General features: G+C 38.4%; 1 protein-coding gene across 2 annotated transcripts in view; it reads left to right on the plus strand.

Moving 5' to 3' along the window:
• CLTCL1 (clathrin heavy chain like 1) overlaps window positions 1–19,829 on the plus strand; it is a 95,273-nt gene that overhangs the window by 14,577 nt on the left and 60,867 nt on the right. For both annotated transcript variants that reach the window (XM_059139890.1, XM_059139891.1), the window contains exon 3: window positions 4,926–5,194. In XM_059139890.1, coding sequence (XP_058995873.1) covers window positions 4,926–5,194 — 269 coding nt within the window. The remainder of the gene's footprint in view (window positions 1–4,925; window positions 5,195–19,829) is intronic.

Consider the following 19,829-nt stretch of genomic DNA (forward strand, 5'->3'; position numbering starts at 1 on the left):
TTGTTGGATCATATGATAATTTTTTTTTAGCTTTTTTAAGATACCACCAAACTATTTTCCAGAATGACTACCATTTTACATTCTTGCCAACAAGGTATGAGCATTCTAGTTTTGTTGTTTTTTTTTTAAGATTATTTATTTATTTGACAGGGAGACATCACAAGTAGGCAAAGAGGCAGGCAGAGAGAGAGAGAGGAGGAAGCAGGCTCCCCGCCGAGCAGAGAGCCCGATGCGGGACTCGATCCCAGGACCCTGAGATCATGACCCCAGCCCAAGGCAGCAGTTAACCCACTGAGCCACCCAGGCGCCCGCATTCTAGTTTTTTTAAACATATATGCAAACTTGATACTGATATGGTCTTTTTTTATTATAGCAGTTCCATTTGTATATCTTTTTTACCTTACTTTTTTAGCCACTCATGTATCTTTTTTTTTTTTTTAAAGATTTTATTTATTTATTTGACAGACAGAGATCACAAGTAGGCAGAGACAGGCAGAGAGAGAGGAGGAATCAGGCTCCCCGCGGAGCAGCGAGCCCAATGCGGGGCTCTATCCCATGACCCGACGGCAGAGGCTTTAACCCACTGAGCCACCCAGGCGCCCCAGCCACTCATGTATCTTGTTAGAGAAATGTCTGTTTAAATCTTTTGTCCATTTCTTAGCTGGCTTATTTGTCTTATTGAATGTTGAGGGTTCTTTATATATTCTGGATATAAATTACTTACCAACTATGTGATCTACATATTTTCTCCCAATTTTTGTCTTATTTTTTTATTTTCCTAGTGTATCTTTTAAGGAAAAAAGTTTAAATTTGATAAACTGCAGTTTACCAGGTTTTTCTTTAATGGATCTTGATTTTGGAGTCCTACTTGTGAGTGTTTAGCCTAACCCAAGATCATGATTTTCTATTTTTTCTTCTAGTGGTTTTTTAGTTTTAATTTTTGCATTTAGGTCCATAGTCTGTTTTGAGTTAATTTTTGTGTATGGTGTGTGGTAAGCTGCTGCTGCTACTGCTGCTTCTTCCTCTTCTTCCTCATCTCCTTCCTCTTTGACTTCTTCTTCTTCCTTATCACCTCTGTCGCTGCCTCCTTCCTTTTCCCCTCCTCCTCCCTTCTTTTTTGGTGGAATAAGGGCATTCAGTTGTCCCACCCAGAACCATTTGTTGAAAACACTATTCTTCCCAAATGAATTATCTAGGCATCTTTGATAGAAGTCAATTGACCATGAATAGAAAGATCTATTTCTGGGCTCTCATTTCTATTTCATTGATCCATATGCCCAGCCTTGTGCCATTACTTGATGACCGTGGCTTTATGGTAAGTTTGAAACCAGATAGTATTGGTAATTCAACTTCGTATTTTTCAAAATAGTTTTTTTTAAAATTTTGTTTATTTATTTATTTTAAAAGATTTTATTTATTCATTTGACAGAGAGAGATCACAAGTAGGCAGAGAGGCAGGCAGAGAGAGAGTGGGAAGAAAGCTCCCTGCTGAGCAGAGAGCCCGATGAGGGCCTCGATCCCAGGACCCTGAGACCATGACCTGAGCTGAAGGCAGAGTTTTTAACCCACTGAGCCACCCAGGCGCCCTTTTATTTATTTATTATTAAGATTTTATTTATTTGTCAGAGAGAGTACAAGCAGGGGAAGCAGTAGGCAGAGGGAGAAGCAGGCTCCTCACTGGGTAAGGAGACCAGTGCAGGACTCAGTCCTAGGGTGCTGGGATCATGACCTGACCTAAAGGCAGGCACTTAACTGAGCCTCCCAAGCATCCCATTTTCTTGATTGTTGTGAAAAGCCAACTTTTTGTTTTATTGATTTTCTTTTATTATTTATGTTTTCTTTCCTTGATTTTTGTTCTACTCTTAATTTTTATTTTTTGTTGCATTGGGTTTAGTTTGTTCTTTTTGTAGTTTATTAAGGTGGAAACTTACTTTATTGATTTGAGATACTCTTTTCTGATCTTGACATTTAAGATTATGTATTTTTCTTTACGTACTGCCTTAGCTGCAACCCCAAAATTTATATGTTGTGCTTTTTATTTCATTCATTTCAACATATTTTCTAATTTTCTTTGTAATTTATTCTTTGACCCATGAGTTATTTAGAGGTGTGTTGTTGTGTTGTTGATGGGGCGCCCAGGTGGCTCAGTGGGTTAAAGCCTCTGCTTTGGGCTCAGGTCATGATCTCAGGGTCTTGGGATCAAGCCCCTGCATTGGGCTCTCTGCTCAGCGGGGAGCCTGATTTCCCCTTTCTCTCTGCCTGCCTCTTTGCCTGCTTGTGATCTCTCTCTCTCTGTCAAATAAATAAATAAAATCTTAAAAAAAAAAAAAAAAGAGTTGTGGGATGCCTGGGTGGCTCGGTGGGTTAAAGCCTCTACCTTTGGCTCAGGTCATGATCTCAGGGTCCTGGGATCGAGCCCCACATCGGACTCTATGCTCAGCAGGGAGCCTGCTTCCTCCTCTCTCTCTGCCTACTTGTGATCTCTGTCTGTCAAATAAGTAAACAAAATGTTTTTTAAAAAAAAAAGAGTTGTGGCTAAATATAATAAAATTTATTATCTTAACTATTTTTTAGTGTATAGTTCAGTGGTATTAAATACATTCATATTGTTGTACATCCATTAAGATCAGAACTATTTTCCTTTTGCAAAACTGGAACACTGTACTCATTAAACAGTAACTGCTCATTCCTTCCTCTTCCAGTCCCTAGAACCACCATTCTACTTTCTGTCTCTATGATTTTGGCTAGTCTACCTACCTAATATATGTAGAATCATGCAGTATTTGGTTTTTTATGATTGGATTATTTCACTTAGCATGATGTATTTCTTTGTTGCTTGCGATCTTCTTTGATTCAAAGTTTATTTTGTCTGAAATTAACCATCCCTGCTCTCTTTTGATTACAATTTACGTGGAATTATCTTTTTCCATCCTTTCATTTTGACCTCTTTGTGTCTTTGGATCTAAAGTGAGTCTTCGTAGACAGCATATAGTTGGATCATGTTTTTATACCTGTTCTGCCTGTCTGTGTCTTTTGATCCATTTACAGTTAATGTCTTAATGATGAGGAAGGACTTCTATCATTTCACTATTTGTTTTTCATATAGTTTATGCTTTTTTGTCCTTCATTTTCTGTATTACTATCTTTGCTTATGTTTAGTTGATTTTTTTTTCAGTGAAAACATTTAAATTTCTTCTTGTTTCTTTTGTGTACATTCTATAGCTGTTTTTTGTTTTTTGTTTTTTGCTGTGGGGACTGTGTTTAACATCCTGAAGTTGTAACAGTTTAATTTGAAATTTTGCCAGTTTAACATCAATAACATACAAAAAGTCTGTACTTTTACATCTCCATTCCCACCTCTTTTATTGTTACTGTCACAGAATTACATCTTTATACATAATTTGTCCAAAAGCATACATTAATTTTTTCTAATGCATTCATTTCTTGAGTTATATAGAAAACCAAAAGTGTAGTTACAAACTAGTTGTAATACTAGATTTTAGCCTACTCAGTGATTTTTGTAATGTTTTAGTCTATTAAATCATGTTGAAAACAAAAAGTAGAGTTATAAGCCAAAGTTACAAAAGTACAAGTTTTTATAATCACCCACGTATTTACCTTTATTGGGATCTTTATTTCTTCATATGGCTTTAAATTACTATATAATGTCCTTTCATTTCAATCTGCAGGACTTCCTTTAGTGCTGTGGTTACAAACTCCCTTAGCTTCTCTTTATCTTAGAATGTCTTGATTTTTCCCTCGTATTTGAAAGACAGATTTGCTGGATATAGGATTCTTGGTTGGCAGAGACTTTGTTTTCCTTTTAGTGATATTACAGTTCTTTTAAAAATTTTATTTCCAAATTGTTTGCTGCTGGCATCTGGGAATTCAATTGGTATTTTTGTATATTGACCTCATACCCTGCAGTATTGTTAATAGTCGCCTATTCGTTCTGATAATGGCTTTGTAGATTTGTAAATTCCTTAGGATTTTCTTTGTAAAAGTTGTTTGTGAATAAAGGCGGTTTTATTTCCTCCTTCATCTTTATGCCTTTCACTTTTCTCGTGTTATTACAGTAGCTAGGATATCCAATACAGTGCCAGGTAGAAGTGATCAGAGAAGTAATCCTTGTGTTGGTCCTGATTTGGGAGGAAGCAGTATTTCATGTTAGCTCTGAGTTTTGCATAGATACAAAGATCAGAACTTAGCTTTTTATCAGAGGTGGAAACAACAGGAGTCTCTTGCCAGAGGATGGATGCTAAAGTCTTTTTCTAGAACCTAGCTGCCCCATTGGATGCTAGCCATGTGAAGCTATTTCAATTTAAATTAATTAAACTTAAATTAAAGTAAAAGTTCAGTTTCCTTAAATGTGTCTTAGCAGACACATTTCAAGTACCTAATAGCCATGTGTAGCTAGGGTCTTCCATACTAGAAGTGCAAGTGCAAAACATTTCCAACGTTGTAGAAAATTCTGTTTGACATCACTAGTCTAAAATTTAAGACAAAATGACCCTGTTTTCTGGAGAAGTTGTTTAATTTGAAGGGATGATGGTATTCTTTCCTGAAAGTTGGAGGCACCAGACAAAGAAAGAATGTCTTGTTTTTGCTAACTTACCCAGGAAAGTATTTTAAAACTAGAAGATACCAATTTAAAATTGATTCTTTTGATAGTTGCTTCAAAAGAACTAATTTCTGATTGTTATTCATACACTTTTACATTCTTCTGAGGAAGTCTTTTCTCAATATTAAGACATCAAAGTGTGGTTAATTGCACTCAGGCAGCTCTTTTCCCTTCTTAATCAAATTACCTATAAGTAGTACAACTTAAAAAAGTAATATTAAAAGGATTCAGATTAAGAGTGTAATAATTTGTCTTTTAGATTTTTAATTTATCTTTCTCTAATCTTCATCACATCAAATACTAGCTGGGAAGACACTTCAAATCTTTAATATTGAGATGAAGAGTAAAATGAAGTCTCATACAATGGCAGAAGAGGTGATATTCTGGAAATGGGTCTCTGTAAACACTGTTGCCCTGGTGACTGAGACCACAGTCTACCACTGGAGCATGGAAGGTGACTCTCAACCCATGAAGATGTTTGATAGACATGCCAGTCTGGCAGGGTGCCAGATGATCCACTACCGGACTGATGAGTACCAGAAGTGGCTGCTCCTCATTGGCATCTCAGCTCAGGTAAGGTTTTGGCTGCCTTCAAGAAGGTCTGATGCAATGTAGAGGTGTAATACTGAAGTTGGTACAGGTGTGAGGGAGAAGAAATAGGCCCAGACCTAAAAGAAATAGAGGTAACAAGAAATCCAAACGTTGGGTAACATAAGAATTTTAGATTAACTTTGGCCCATTGACTACACTGCATTTCATCAGATTACTGATATTCATCCTGAAAACTATTTCTGGCACAGTTTTGAGAAGTGAATTGCTGAGGAATTTTGTAGAGTGACTTGGAACCTATAGGTTTATGGGAGGTAGTTTTAGGGCTCTATTTTAAGGGCTTTAATGGAATATTACTAATTCATACACTTTTTTAAAGATTTATTGAAGAGAAAGCAAGTGAGCACAGGAGGGAGAGGCAGCGGGAGGAGAGGGAAAGTCTTAAGCAGACTCCTCGCTGAGAGCCTGATGTGGGGCTTGATCTCACAACCTTGAGATCATGACCTGAGCCAAAACCAAGAGTTAGACACTTAATACTGACTGTACCACCCAGGGGTTCCTACTAATTCATAAACTTTTATGATGAAAGGGGTAACTTTCTGCTGTGCTTCCTTTTTTCGTTCTTGGTGTCTAATCTAGTCACCAGATACTTGACTACAGGATGTATGACTTTGGATCTTTATTAGCTAATGCTGGCCATTAAATAATCTTCCGTAGCCTAGTGGGAAAAGTATAAATGTGGGATTCTAGCACCTAGAAAACTGTCAGACATTTGAAGAGAGTGCTGTGTGAGAATACCTTAAGTCAGAGAGGCCCCATGACAGAGGGGGCCTCTAAGCTGTGTTTTGTCACCTTTAAGAGTGCACTTGGAAAGGAAACTGTGTGAATGGCTCTTTCTGGGAGTCTGGGGTCATCACTTTGGCTAATACTTATCAGATGCTTAGGAGGCAGCTAGAGGGGCAAGGGTAAGAGATGGGTAGAGACAAGACTGAGGTGCATGCTGCTGGCAGTTGGAATTCTGCAGCAGATTTTAAAGTGAGAGTGATACGATTTATTTTCCTTCTCCGCAGCATAATGGGGTCAGAATAATGCTATCAGTGATGTTGAAGAGGGCCCACCATGAAGACTGGAGGCTGGGAAGCTAGTTGACAGGCAGATACAGGAAGAAAGTCTTATAGTGTGTTCTGAAGTAAAGATATATATGAGAAAGGTGAAGAGTGAGCGAAGATGGAACAGATACTTCTCTCCACTTTGGGAGTCTCCTCTACTCTGTAACTCCCAGGAGAAGTGAGCCATGAGTGATTTAGATGGAAGCACTGGCATTGGAGATGAACAGGAGAGGCAAGGCTTGAGATTTTATATCTCAACACTCAATGTGGGGCTCAAACTCATGACCCTAAGATCAAGAGTCATGCTCGGGGTGCTTGGGTGGCTCAGTTGTTTGGTCTCTGCCTTCAGCTCAGATCATGATGCCAGGGTCCTGGGACTGAGTCCCACATCGGGCTCCCTGCTTGTCAGGAAACCTGCTTATCCCTCTCCCACTCCCCCTGCTTGTGTTCCCTCTCTCTTGTTGTGTCTTCCTCTGTCAAATAAATAAATAAAATCTTAAAAAAAAAAAAAGGGTCATATACTATACCGACTCAGCCAGCCAAGTACCACAAGGCAAGGCTTGAGATTTTAGAGGTGAAGTGGCTAGAACTTGGTGATGCATGGGATGCATCTCAGGGAGAGGAGAGTTCGAAGATGGCCTAACATTTGTCTCAGAATTCTGAGGCATAGATGAGGTCAGAGTTGAAGTACCTCTGCTCTAACCCTTCATCTTTGTATTACACTGATGAGTTTGTCTCCTCAGGTGACCTGGTAGTTATTTGGTGTAACTTAAGGGAACTTACTTAATCACAGAGCCTTTTAGTGATAGGCCCATGGCTTCCTTTCAGCCCCAGTTACTTCTTATTGTCAGGTTAAGCTGGAATGAGAATATATTTGTAGGAAACCACATATCGTATCTGGAATAATGGGCATTCCCATTGCTCCTGCACATGATAATAACATTATAATGATTCACCCATGACATCTTGTTTGAGTCTGATTGCCCAGGCTTCCATAAAAGGAATAATTTTACACCTAGGACATTTTCTGTGATGTAGCATTTGTTATCTGGAATAATTTCCTCTTGCGGAGTTACTAACCCTAGATAGATGCTGTGTATGGAGTGTTTCTCATGTGGAAACTCTACCTTTGGTTTCCTATTGAAAGGAATTAGATGTTGCTGGCTCTTATGATAGGCAGAGATTGCACACAGTTCTGGTGTTGCTAATGGAAATGACATCAGTGAAGTGTTTGTGATGTGAGGGGTGAGGAGTGTACCTTACATGGAGCCTGCAGATGCTGGGATGAATGAATCACGAGAGAGTCACAAACAGGTAAAATCTATATGACAAATGCTGTCTTGGTGAATTTTCAAGGTGGTATGGACACAAAAAGAAAAAATTGATTCACTCTACCTTTGTGAAGCCAGGAGGGGAGCTGGAAGATCCCTCTTCCCTAGCCCTTCATGCTATTCAAGAATCAATGAGAAAGCTGTGCTTTTTGAGCCTTTATGTTGCTTTCAGAAAGAAGGCCCTCGATATATAGGACCCTCAACCAAGGAACAAAATTAGTCACAGTTTAGCGTTTATCACTCTTCCCAAATACTTGCCCAAAATACTTTTTGTTTTTGAATTTCCTCTTTATTTCATGAAGCTCAGTTTTTGTACTGAATCTGGTCTGGAAATAAATTTGTTCCCCCAGTAATGATGAGGTCTGAGGGGTTGGAATGAAGCTTTAAGCTGATACTTACAAAACTAGATCATAGTTAATTCATTCCACTTTTTAACTGCCTCTAATACTTTCTCAAAAGCCCTTTGCTCCAGTTTGACCTGAGTACTTCAAGTATTTTATTATTCTTAGCCAGAGGTCAGCATATTTTTTCTATAAGGGCTTAGATAATAAATGTTTTTTGCTTTGTGGGCCCAAAATATTTGGTCTCTGTCACAACTACTCAGCTGTGAAGTTTTAATACAGGCAGACTTAGACAGTATGTAAATGAATAGCCATGGCTTCATGCCAGTACAACTTTATTTACTGAAACAGTTGGAACAAACCATATTGAAATTAAAAGGATTAGTAGAGACTACAAGAATATTGTATATCAGTAAATTAAATAACTTAGATGACGGGGCGTCTGGGTGGCTCAGTGGGTTAAGCCGCTGCCTTTGGCTCAGGTCATGATCTCATCCTGGGATCGAGTCCCGCATCGGGCTCTCTGCTCAGCGGGGAGCCTGCTTCCTCCTCTCTCTCTCTCTGCCTGCCTCTCTGCCTACTTGTGATGTCTCTCTGTCAAATAAATAAATAAATAAATAATCTTAAAAAAAAAAAAATAACTTAGATGAAAGGACTAGTTCCCGGGAAGACATAGATTACTGAAAATGACTCAAGAAGAAGGAGAAATTCTGAATAGGCCTATACAATAAATTAAGACACTCAATTAGTAATGGAAAAACTACCCACAAAGAAGAACTCTGACCCAGATGGTTTCAGTGGTTAATTCTACCAAATATTCAAAGAAAAATTAGTACTAATCCTTCACAAACTTTTCCAAAACATAGAAGAGGAGGGAGTACCTCTCAGTTCATTCTTGAGGCCCATTAGTACCCAGATACCAAAAACAAAGATATCACAAGAAAATTGTAGGCCACTCTCTCCTCTGATTGTAGATGCAGAAATCTTCAACAATATACTAGTGAACTGTATCCAGCAACATATAAAAAGAATTGTATATCATGACCAAGTGGGACTTATCTGGGAGTACCAGGTAGGTTTAATATCCAAAAATCAATTCAAATAATGAACAATATTAATAGAATAAAAGACAAAAACCTTTTGGTCATCTCAGCAGATGCAGAAAAAGCACATGATAAAACCCAACACATTTCATGATAAAAATGCTCAACAAACTAGGAATAGAAAGGAACTTCCTTAACCTGATAAAAGGCTTCAGAGAAAAACAACTAGCATTGTACTTAATAGTGAAAGACTGAAATTTTCCCCAAGATCAGAACAAGACAGAGATACCTACTTTTGCCACTTCTGTTCAACATCAGACTAGAGGTCTAGTTAGAGCAATCAGAAAAGAATACAAGACATCCTGGTTTGAAAGGAAGAATTATAGCTATCTCTGTTTGCAGATGACATGATTTTATATATTGACAATATTAAGGTATCTAATGAAAAATTCTAGAACTAACAAATACTAGGTTGTAGAGTACAGAATCAGTATACAGAAATCAGTTGTGTTCCTACACACTTGCAATGAACAATTCAGAAAGGAAATTTCATTTACAGTAGCATCAAAAAGAATAAGATACTTAGGGATAAATTTAACGAAAGAAGTATTTAACTTATATCCTGAAAACTATGAAACACTGATGAAAGTAATTAAAGAAGATCTAAATAGATGGGAAAACATCTCATGCTCATGGATCATAATAGTTAATATTTTTAAGATGTTAGTACTCCCCAGCCTGATCTGCAAATTCACTGGAATCCCTATCAGAATATCAGCTAAGTTCTTAGAAATTGATAAGCTAACCCTAAAATCATGTGGAATTGCAGGAAACTCAAAATAGCCAAAACAGTCTTGATGAAAACAACAAAATAAGAGTACTCATACTTCCCAATTTCAAAGCTTACTACAAACCTACAATGATCAGGACAGTTGGGGTGCCTGGGTGGCTCAGTGGGTTGGGCCTCTGCCTTTGGCGTGGGTCGTGGTCTCAGGGTTCTGGGATTGAGCCCCATATTGGGTTCTCTGCTCAGTGGGAGCCTGCTTCCCCCTCTCCCTCTGCCTGTCTCTCTGCCTACTTGTGATCTCTTTCTCTCTGTCAAATAAGTAAAATCTCAAAAAAAATCAAGACAGTATGGTACTAAAATAGAAATAGACACATAGATCAATAAGGTAGAATTGAGAGTCCGTAAATAATACTCTTACGTTTATAGTCTGTTGGGTTTTTTAATAAGGATGCCAAGACAGTTCAACTGAGGTAAGAATAGTTTGTTCAACAAATGGTTTGGGATTACTGGCTATCCATATATACAAAAGCATGAAGCTAAACCCCTACCTCTCATCATACTAAAAATTAACTCAAAATGGATCTGACCCAAATGTAAAAGCTGAAGCTGTAAAGCTCTTAGAAGATAACATAGGAGCAAATCTTAGTGACCTTGAGTTAAGCAGAACCTTTGTAAATGCAGCATCTAAAGCATGAGCAACAAAAGAAAAACATATAAAAGCAAAATTAAAATCTTTTGTGCTACAAATGATACCATCAAGAAAGTGAAAAAATAACCTACCATTTGGAGAAAATATTTCAAGATCATATATCTGATAAGGGACTTGTATCCAGAATATTTAAAGACTCTTACAACTCAGTAATTAAAAAGGCAAAATAAAATATACAAATTTTTTAATAAAATATGATTTGAGGAGTGCCTGGGTGGCTCAGTGGGTTCAGCCTCTGCCTTTGGCTCAGGTCATGATCTCAGTGTCTTGGGATTGAGCCCCTCATCATGTTACCTCCTCTGCTCAGCAGGGAGCCTGCTTCTCCCTCTCTCTGTCTGCCTCTTTGGCTACTTGTGATCTCTCTCTGTCAAATAAATAAATAAAATCTTTTAAAAATATATAAATTAAAATCTTTTGTGCTATAAATGATACCATCAAGAAAGTGAAAAAATAACCTGCCATTTGGAGAAAATATTTCAAGATCGTATATCTGATAAGAGACTTGTATCCAGAATATTTAAAGAATCTTACAACTCAGTAATAAAAAAGGCAAAATAAAATATACACCTTTTTTTTTTTTTAATAAAATATGATTTGAGGGGTGCTTGGGTGGCTCAGTGGGTTAAAGCCTCTGCCTTTGGCTCAGGAATCGAGCCCTGCATCAGGCTCTCTGCTCAGCAGGGAGCCTGCTTCCCTTCCTCTCTCTACTTGCCTCTCTGACTACTTGTGATGTGTCTGTCAAATAAATAAATAAAATCTTAAAAAAAAAAAAAGATTTGAACAGATATTTCTCCAAAAAGTTATCTACATGCCCAATAACACATGAAAAGATGTTCAACATCATTAGTCCGTGTGGAAATATAAATTGAAAACATAGTGTGAGGGGCCGCTGACTGGCTCAGTCAGTAGAGCATGCCACTCTTGATCTCAGATCATGAGTTCAAATCCTACTGTGGGTGAAGAGCTTACTTAACAAAACAGAAACCCTCCCACAAAATGTGGTGTCACTTCACTGAACCTACTAGGATGGCTATAATCAAAAAGATCAGTAACAAATGTTGCCAAGGGTGTAGAGAAATTGGAACCCTCATACATTGCTGGTAGGAATGTAAAACACATAGCCATGAGGGAAAATAGTTTAGCAGTTCCTCCAAAAGTTGAATGTAGAGTTACCATGTGATGTAGAAATTCCATTTATATACCCCAGAGAAATGTAAAATATGTAAAACATAAAATATTACACACAGGACATCAGCAGGAATGGTGAAGTGAGGACCTTTGAAAATCTCCATAAAAGTAGTGCCGGCAAAATTCTCAAAATCAGCTTTCTCAGGGACATCCAGGTGGCCCAGTCAATTAAGCATCTGCCTTCGGCTCTGGTCATGATCCCAGGGTCCTGGGATTGAGCCCCACATTGGGCTCCCTGCTCAGTGGAGAACCGGCTTCTCCCTTTCCCTGTCTACTACTCTGCCTATTTGTGCTCTCTCTCTCTCTCTCACATAAGTAAATAAAATATATATATTTTTTAGAAAAAACAGTTTTTTTCAGATGTCTGGAAATTAATAGGTTTACAAAAATCCGAAGAACTTTTATTTAAGAAAATTTGCTACATCTCAGAATAACAAGCTTGGCGACATTTTAACCTGTGCTGTTCCCATCCCTCTTTGTATAGTTTTTTGATGGCCTTGATAACCAAAGTTCCACCAGCTGGTAAAATACAGCAACCTTACAGCCTCTGAAGGAGGCTAGGAATGTTTAGAGCTCCCCCCAAAACACCTTTCCTAGAGAAATGTCATTATTTCACCTACCTATTAGTTCTTTGGAAATCTCCATTCACAAGCCTTACCTTTTATTTGACTTGACTCACTCTTGCTTGGTGCAGATGGCCTTATCTCTTGGGACACTTGTGATACACCATCAGCAGCAGTTGTTTAACATCACAGCTGCCTGTGGGGATCTTAGTAGTTGAGAAAAATAAGAAGCCGGCTTTAAAAAAAAAAAATTTTTTTTAAAGATTTTATTTATTTATTTGACAGAGATCACAAGTAGGCAGAGAGGCAGGCAGAGGCGGGGAGGAAGCTGGCTCCCTGCTGAGCAGAGAACCCAATGCGATGCGGGGCTCCATCCCAGGACTCTGGGATCATGACCTGAGCTGAAGGCAGAGACTTTAACCCACTGAGCCACCCAGGCACCCCCGGCTTTAAAAATTTAAAAATGAAAAGCTGTGGAATGAGATGTTCGCAGGGGCTTTCAAAAGTTTCAGCATATTCTTGGGAAACTAGACAACTATGTACATGCACAGAGCTCTACACCTGCCCAAGAAAGAATTGACAGGGTCTTAAGCCCTGACTGATCTTAAGGCTCTGTACAAGCAGGATATGAAGGCCGAAGGCCAATGCAGTATTGTAAGCTGTCTGCCAGAGTATTGAAGGCATGTCTCAACATACATATACTCTCTCGGCAAAGGCTGAGATTCAAGGCATTTAAGGAATCTCTTTCAAATTATTAACTGACCACTAAGCTCAGAATAGACCTCAGTGAACACATACGACAAAGAATACAGACTTTACAGAATTAGTTCAGGAAATTTGTTAAACAGCTACAATAAACCCAGGAAGTTGTGGTGGGGGGAGGATCTGATTTCCAGAGTTGTCACTTTATGTTATTTAAAGTTTCCAGCTTTCCACAATAGCAGCAAAAATGAAATACGCAAAAAAACAAAGTATAGCCTATACTCAAAGGGAGAAAAAGTAGTCAGTAGAGACTGTTCTGAGGAAGCCCAGACATTGGAGTAGCTTTCAAAAAGACTGTAAGTCAGCTATTTTAAATATTTTCAAAGAACTGAAGGAAAGCATGCCCAAAAAACTAAAGAAAGTATAAGAACACTGTCTTTCCATATAAACCGTAACAATAAAGAACTAGGAGGTATTTAAAACAACAGCAACCACTTGTGGGATGCCTGGCTGGCTCAGTTGAGTGTGCCTTGGCCTCAGGATTGAGCCCAGGCCCCATGTTGGGCACAGAGCCTACTTCAAACAAAAAACAAAAACCAAAAAAAAAAAAACCCTCATAGATTTGTAGAATACCATTCAAGTGGGCCAGTACACATACTGAAAGTCACACAAGAAGGAGAGAAAGAAAGGGGAAGAAAGAATATTTGAAGAAATAATGGCCCTGAACATAACAAATTTGATGAAAACCATTAATCTGCATAACCAGGAACCTCAAAGAGATCCACACCCAGATGTATCATAACTAAACTATCAAAAGACAAAGAATCTTGACAACAGTAAGAAAGAAGCAAACTAATCTTGTACAGTGGACTCTCAATAAGATTAACAACTGATTTCTTATGAGAAACCATCCAGGCCAGAAGGCAGTGGTATGATATAATCAAAGTGCTTTAAAAAAATTAAAAGATCAGGGTGCCTGGGTGGCTCAGTGGGTTAAAGCCTCTGCTTTCGGCTCAGGTCATGATCCCAGGGTCCTGGGATCAAGCCCCGAATCAGGCTCTCTGCTCAGCAGGGAGCCTGCTTCCTCCTCTCTCTCTGCCAGCCTCTCTGCCTACTTGTGATCTCTGTCTGTCAAATAAATTAAAAAAAAAATTAAAAGATTGTCAATAAGAATTCTATTTCCCGCAAAATTCTTCCAACTAATGAAGGGGAGATTAAGACATTACCAGGTAACAAAAGCTGAGAGGATTTGTCTCTAATAGATCTGCCCTATAAGAAATACTGAAGAAAGGATGAATACCCAACATTTGCTTCAACATGGATGGGACTGGAGGAGATTATGCTAAGTGAAATAAGTTAAACAGAGAAAGACGATTATCATGTGGTCTCACATATTTGTGGAACATAAGGAATAGCATGGAGAACATTAGGAGAAGGAAGGGAAAATGAAGGGAGGAAAGTCAGAGGGGAAACAAACCATGAGTGACTGTGGACTCCAGGAATCAAACTGAGGGTTTTAGAGGGGAGGGAGTTGATGGGGGGTGGTGAGCCTGGTGATGGGTATTAAGGAGGGCACATACTGCATGGAGACCTGGGTGTTACATGCAAACCAATGAGTTATGGAACACTACGTCAAAAACTAATGATGCACTGTATGGAGACTAGCATAATAAAATTAATTAATTAATTTAGAAAAAAAAGATATACTCAAGAGAATCTTTCAGGTGGAAATGAAGGGACCCAAGTCAGTAACCCAAACCCACATGAAGAAATAAAGAACACTGGTATGAGCAACTGTATAGGTAAATATAAAAGACTATATAAAGGTAGTTTTGTTTATGACTCTTTTCTTGTGAATTAAAAGATGACTACTGAAGCAATATTTATAAATCTGTGTTAATAGGTATATAAAATAGATAAATATGCACTTTTATGACAATAGAACAAAGGCAAGGAAGGAATGGAGCTATAAAGGAACAAAGTTTTTGTATAGTATAGAAATTATATTGATACAAATCCAAATTAGATTTGGACATTATTATATATAATATATAAAATATATTATATATAAATATATATAAAATACATATTATATACTTATATATATAATATATATTATATATAATAATGAGGACATTAATTGTAATTCTGAGGCAACCACAAAGAAAATGACGTTTTAAAAAAAATCACAAAAGGAATAACAAGATAATCGAAGTGACACACTAGAAAATATCTAACATAAAACAAGGTGGTAATGAAATAATAGAGGAGCAAAGAAGACATGAGACATAGAGGGGAAAAAATTGTTAACTGACAGAAGTAAATCTTACCCTATCGTAGTTGCATCAAGTGGATTGAATACTTAAAAGGCAGAAATTGGCAGAATGTTAAAAAAAAAAAACCCATAATCCAACTATATACGCTGTCTACTGGAGAGACACTTTAAATTCAAAGATAGAGTGGGTTGAAAAAAGGATGGGAAAGATATACCAGGCAAATTGTATCCAAAAGAGAGCTGGGTTGGCTATCTTAATATCAGATAAAATGGACTTTAAGATAAAAATTGTTACTGGGGTGGCTAGGTGGCTCCGTTATGTGTCTGCCTTCTTCATTTCAGGTCATGGTCTCAGGATCCTGGGATTGAGCCTTGCATCAGGCTCTCTGCTCAGCAGTGAGTCGGCTTCTCCCTCTCCCTCTATGATTCCTCTGGCTCTTATTCTCTCTCAAATAAATAAAATCTTTAAAAAATATATTAAAAATGTTACTGAAAACTTAAATAAAATGTTCATAGCAGTATTATGTATATTTTTTTAAGTTTTATTTATTTTTATTTTTTAGAGAACGAGTGGGAAGGAGCAAAGGGAGAGAGAGAATCTTAAGTAGGCTCCATGCCCAGTGCAGAGCCCAGTGCTGGTCTAGATCTGGCAAGCTTGAGATCATGACCTGAACCAAAATCAAGAGTTGGATGCTTAACTGAGCCATCTAATAACCCCTTAAGTATTTAAATTTTTAAGATTTATTTATTTATATTAGAGCACGAGTGGGGGAGGGGCAGAAGGAGAGGGAAACCATCATAAGCAGTTCTGCACTGAGTCCAACAAAGACCTTGGTCCCACGACCCTGACATAATGATGTGAACCCAAATCAAGAGTGGAACATGTAACTGAAACTGAGGTACACCCAGGTATACCACCCACCTTGAGTTTTTATTTAAATTCCAGTTAGTTAACATACAGTGTAATATTGGTTTCAGGTATGCTATATAGTGATTCAGCACTTTCAGTAAAACACCTGGTCCTCATCACAAGTGCACTCCTTAATTTGCACCACTTATTTAACCCCCATCCCCCTGCCCATCTCCTCTCTGGTAACCATCAGTTACAAGGTTATTTATTGTAGCCAAAAGGTAGGAAACATTCCAAATGTCCATCAGCTGATAAATGCATAAATAAAATGTATATCCATACAGTGGAATATTTATTTGACAATAAATAGTGGTACAGCTGATCCCTTTTTTTTTTTTTTAAGATTTTATTTATTTATTTGACAGAGAGAGATTACAAGTAGGCAGAGAGGCAGGCAGAGAGAGAGAGGAGGAAGCAGGCTCCCTGCTGAGCAGAGAGCCCGATGCGGGACTCGATCCCAGGACCCTGAGATCATGACCTGAGCCGAAGGCAGTGGCTTAACCCACTGAGCTACCCAGGCACCCCCGGTACAGCTGATCCTTGAACAACGTGGGTTTGAACTGCATGGGTTTACTTAGACACAAATTTTTTTCAGTAAATACAGTATAGTACTGTAAATCTATTTTCTCAGCATTTCCTTTTCTATAGCTTTATTGTTAAGAATGCAGTATATAATACATATAAGATACAAAATATATGTTATTTGACTATATGTTATTGGTAAGATTTCTGGTCAAGGGTAAGCTATTAGTAATTAAGTTTTTGGAGAATCAGAAGTTATACATGGATTTGCCCATGTCAGGGGTCCATGACCCTAAATTTCGCATTGCTCAAGAGTCACCTGTACTGATATATGCTATATACCATGGCCATTCTTAATCTTGGATATATTAAGTAAGTGAAATATGTCAGCACAAAAACCCACATATTGTATGATTCCATTTTTATGAGGCATTCGGAATAGTTTTCCACAGAGATAGAAAACGGATAAGTAGTTGCTTTGACTGGGGGTGGAACGTGGGAGGTGGGAATGGGGATTGGCTGCTAAAGAGGTTTCTCTTAAGGGAGGAAAGTGTTTTAAAAAGTACATTGTGGGGCGCCTGGGTGGCTCAGTGGGTTAAGCCGCTGCCTTCGGCTCAGGTCATGATCTCAGGGTCCTGGGATCGAGTCCCGCATCAGGCTCTCTGCTCAGCAGGGAGCCTGCTTCCTCCTCTCTCTCTGCCTTCCTCTCTGCCTACTTGTGATCTCTCTCTGTCGAATAAATAAATAAAATCTTTAAAAAAAAAAAGTACATTGTGGTGATGGTTGTACAATCCTATGAATAAACTAAAAAACATTGGATTGTATATTTCAAATGAATTATATGGTAAATGAATTATATATCAATAAAGTTGTTAAAAAATACCTTTAAGAATCATGCTCATTTATAAGGAAATCATCATGTTTGAAAAATAATTTAAAAGAAAAGATTATAAATCACAGTGTTACTTATTTGTGGTTTAGACAAAAAGAAAAACCAACAAAATAAATCCAAGCTAAAAGCTTTTTACTCACTATACTTTTGACACTAAAGCTGTTGGCTTTTCTTTTTTTTTTTTTTTTAAAGATTTTATTTATTTATTTGACAGAGAGAGTTCACAGTAGACAGGCAGGCAGAGAGAGAGAGAGAGGGAAGCAGGCTTCCTGCTGAGCAGAGATCCCGATGCGGGACTCGATCCCAGGATCCCGAGATCATGACCCGAGCCGAAGGCACGGCTTAACCCACTGAGCCACCCAGGCACCCTAGCTGTTGGCTTTTCTATACCAAACAGTTCTCTGATTCTCTGTGGACACTAACTGGATGTCCAAGAATTAGTGTAGACCTCACAAGTTAAGGGTTCAATCCCACGAGACTGCCCCCATGCCTTCATGATAATGACCTGAGGCCAGTCTCAAGTCCCAGGCTCCTAGCAGCTCTGACCAACAAGCTATAAATTAAGGGTTCCCATGACCTCCTTCTCTGGTTTGATAATTTGCTAGAATGGCTCCTATAACTCAGGAAGGCACTTTACTTACTGTTACTGGTTCATTAAAAAGGATACAACTTAGGAACAACCAAATGGAAGAGATGCATAAGGCAAGGCATGGAGGAAGGGGGTATGCATGGAGCTTCCATGCCCTGTACAGGCCTTCCACCCTCCCAGCACCTTGGCGCTAGGAGCTCTCTGAATTCTGTAATTCAGGGGTTTCTATATATATTTTTTCTTTTTTTTCCTATATATATTTTCATTGGTCATTGGTGATTAACTCTGCCTCCAGTCCCCGTTCCCTTCCCTAGAGGTCAGGATGTGGTGGGACTTAAAGTTCCAAACCAGAAGCTGTCTAAGGCCCCCCCCATAAGTTTTTGTGTCATGAAGATGCACCTCTCACTCATATCACTTAGGAAATTGCAAGGGTTTTAGGAGTTCTGTGCCAGGAACAAGGAACAAAGACTGGATATGCATTTCTTATTTTTATCATACTATCACACAAGTATTTAGCAACAACAAAAACCCATGGGCATAATGATAGACATGTAAACCAATGGAATAGAACTGAAAGTTCAGGAATAAAGCATACATCTGTGGCCAATTGATTTTTTTTTTAATTTCATTTATTTAGAGAGAGAGAGACAGCATGAGGGAGAGGGACAGAGAGAGAACCTAAAGCAGACTCCACACCAATGTGGGGCTCAGTTCCAGGACCCTGAGATCACGACCTGAGCTAAAACCGAGAGTCAAACACTTAACCAGCTGCACCACGCAGCTGATCTTGGCCAGTTGATTTTTGACAATGGTGGTAAGACCAATCAATGGGAAAAGACTATTCTCTTCAACAGGTAGTGCTGGCACACCACGGTATTCAAATGCAGAATAATGGAGTGGATTCCTAATTTTTATAGATGGTACATCTATAAAAATTAACTCAGGGCTCTTGGGTAGCTCAGTTGGTTGAGCGTCCAGCTCTTGATTTCGGCTTAGGTCATTATCTCAGAGTTGTGAGGTTGAGCTGGGTCTGGATCCTGCTTAAGATTCTCTCTTTCTCTCCCCCTCTGCCCCTCCTCCAGTTGACACTCACTCTCTCTTTCTCAAAATAAATAAATCTTTAAAAATTAATTCAAAATGGATCAAATACCTAAATATAAGAGGCAAAACTGATGACATGAAGAATATTCATGACTTTGTATTCGGCTATGGAGTTTTAGACATAAAACCCAAAGCATGAGCAACAAAAGAAAAAATAGGTAAATTGGACTTCATCAAAATTAAAAACATTTGTGAATCAAAAGACATGGTCAAGAAAGTGAAAAGACAGCCTAAAGAATGGAAGTGTTTGTACATCATTTATCTGAGAAGAGTCTAGTATCTAGAATATTTAGAGAACACTTATAACTCAACAACAAAAAGATGTCTCAGTTAGAAAATGGGCCAAAAAACTTGAACAGACATTTGTCCAGAGATATACAAATAGTCAACAAGCACATTAAAAGCTTAAGTGGGTAGAAGAATAAATGAAACAAGATGGGATTGGGAGGGAGACAAACCATAAGTGACTCTTAATCTCACAAAACAAACTGAGGGTTGCCGGGGGGAGGGGGTTGGGGAGAAGGGGGTGGGATTATGGACATTGGGGAGGGTATGTGATTTGGTGAGTGCTGTGAAGTGTGTAAACCTGGTGATTCA

The sequence above is a fragment of the Mustela lutreola genome, chromosome 11, assembly GCF_030435805.1.
Source record: "Mustela lutreola isolate mMusLut2 chromosome 11, mMusLut2.pri, whole genome shotgun sequence".
Classification (NCBI taxonomy): Eukaryota; Metazoa; Chordata; class Mammalia; order Carnivora; family Mustelidae; genus Mustela; species Mustela lutreola.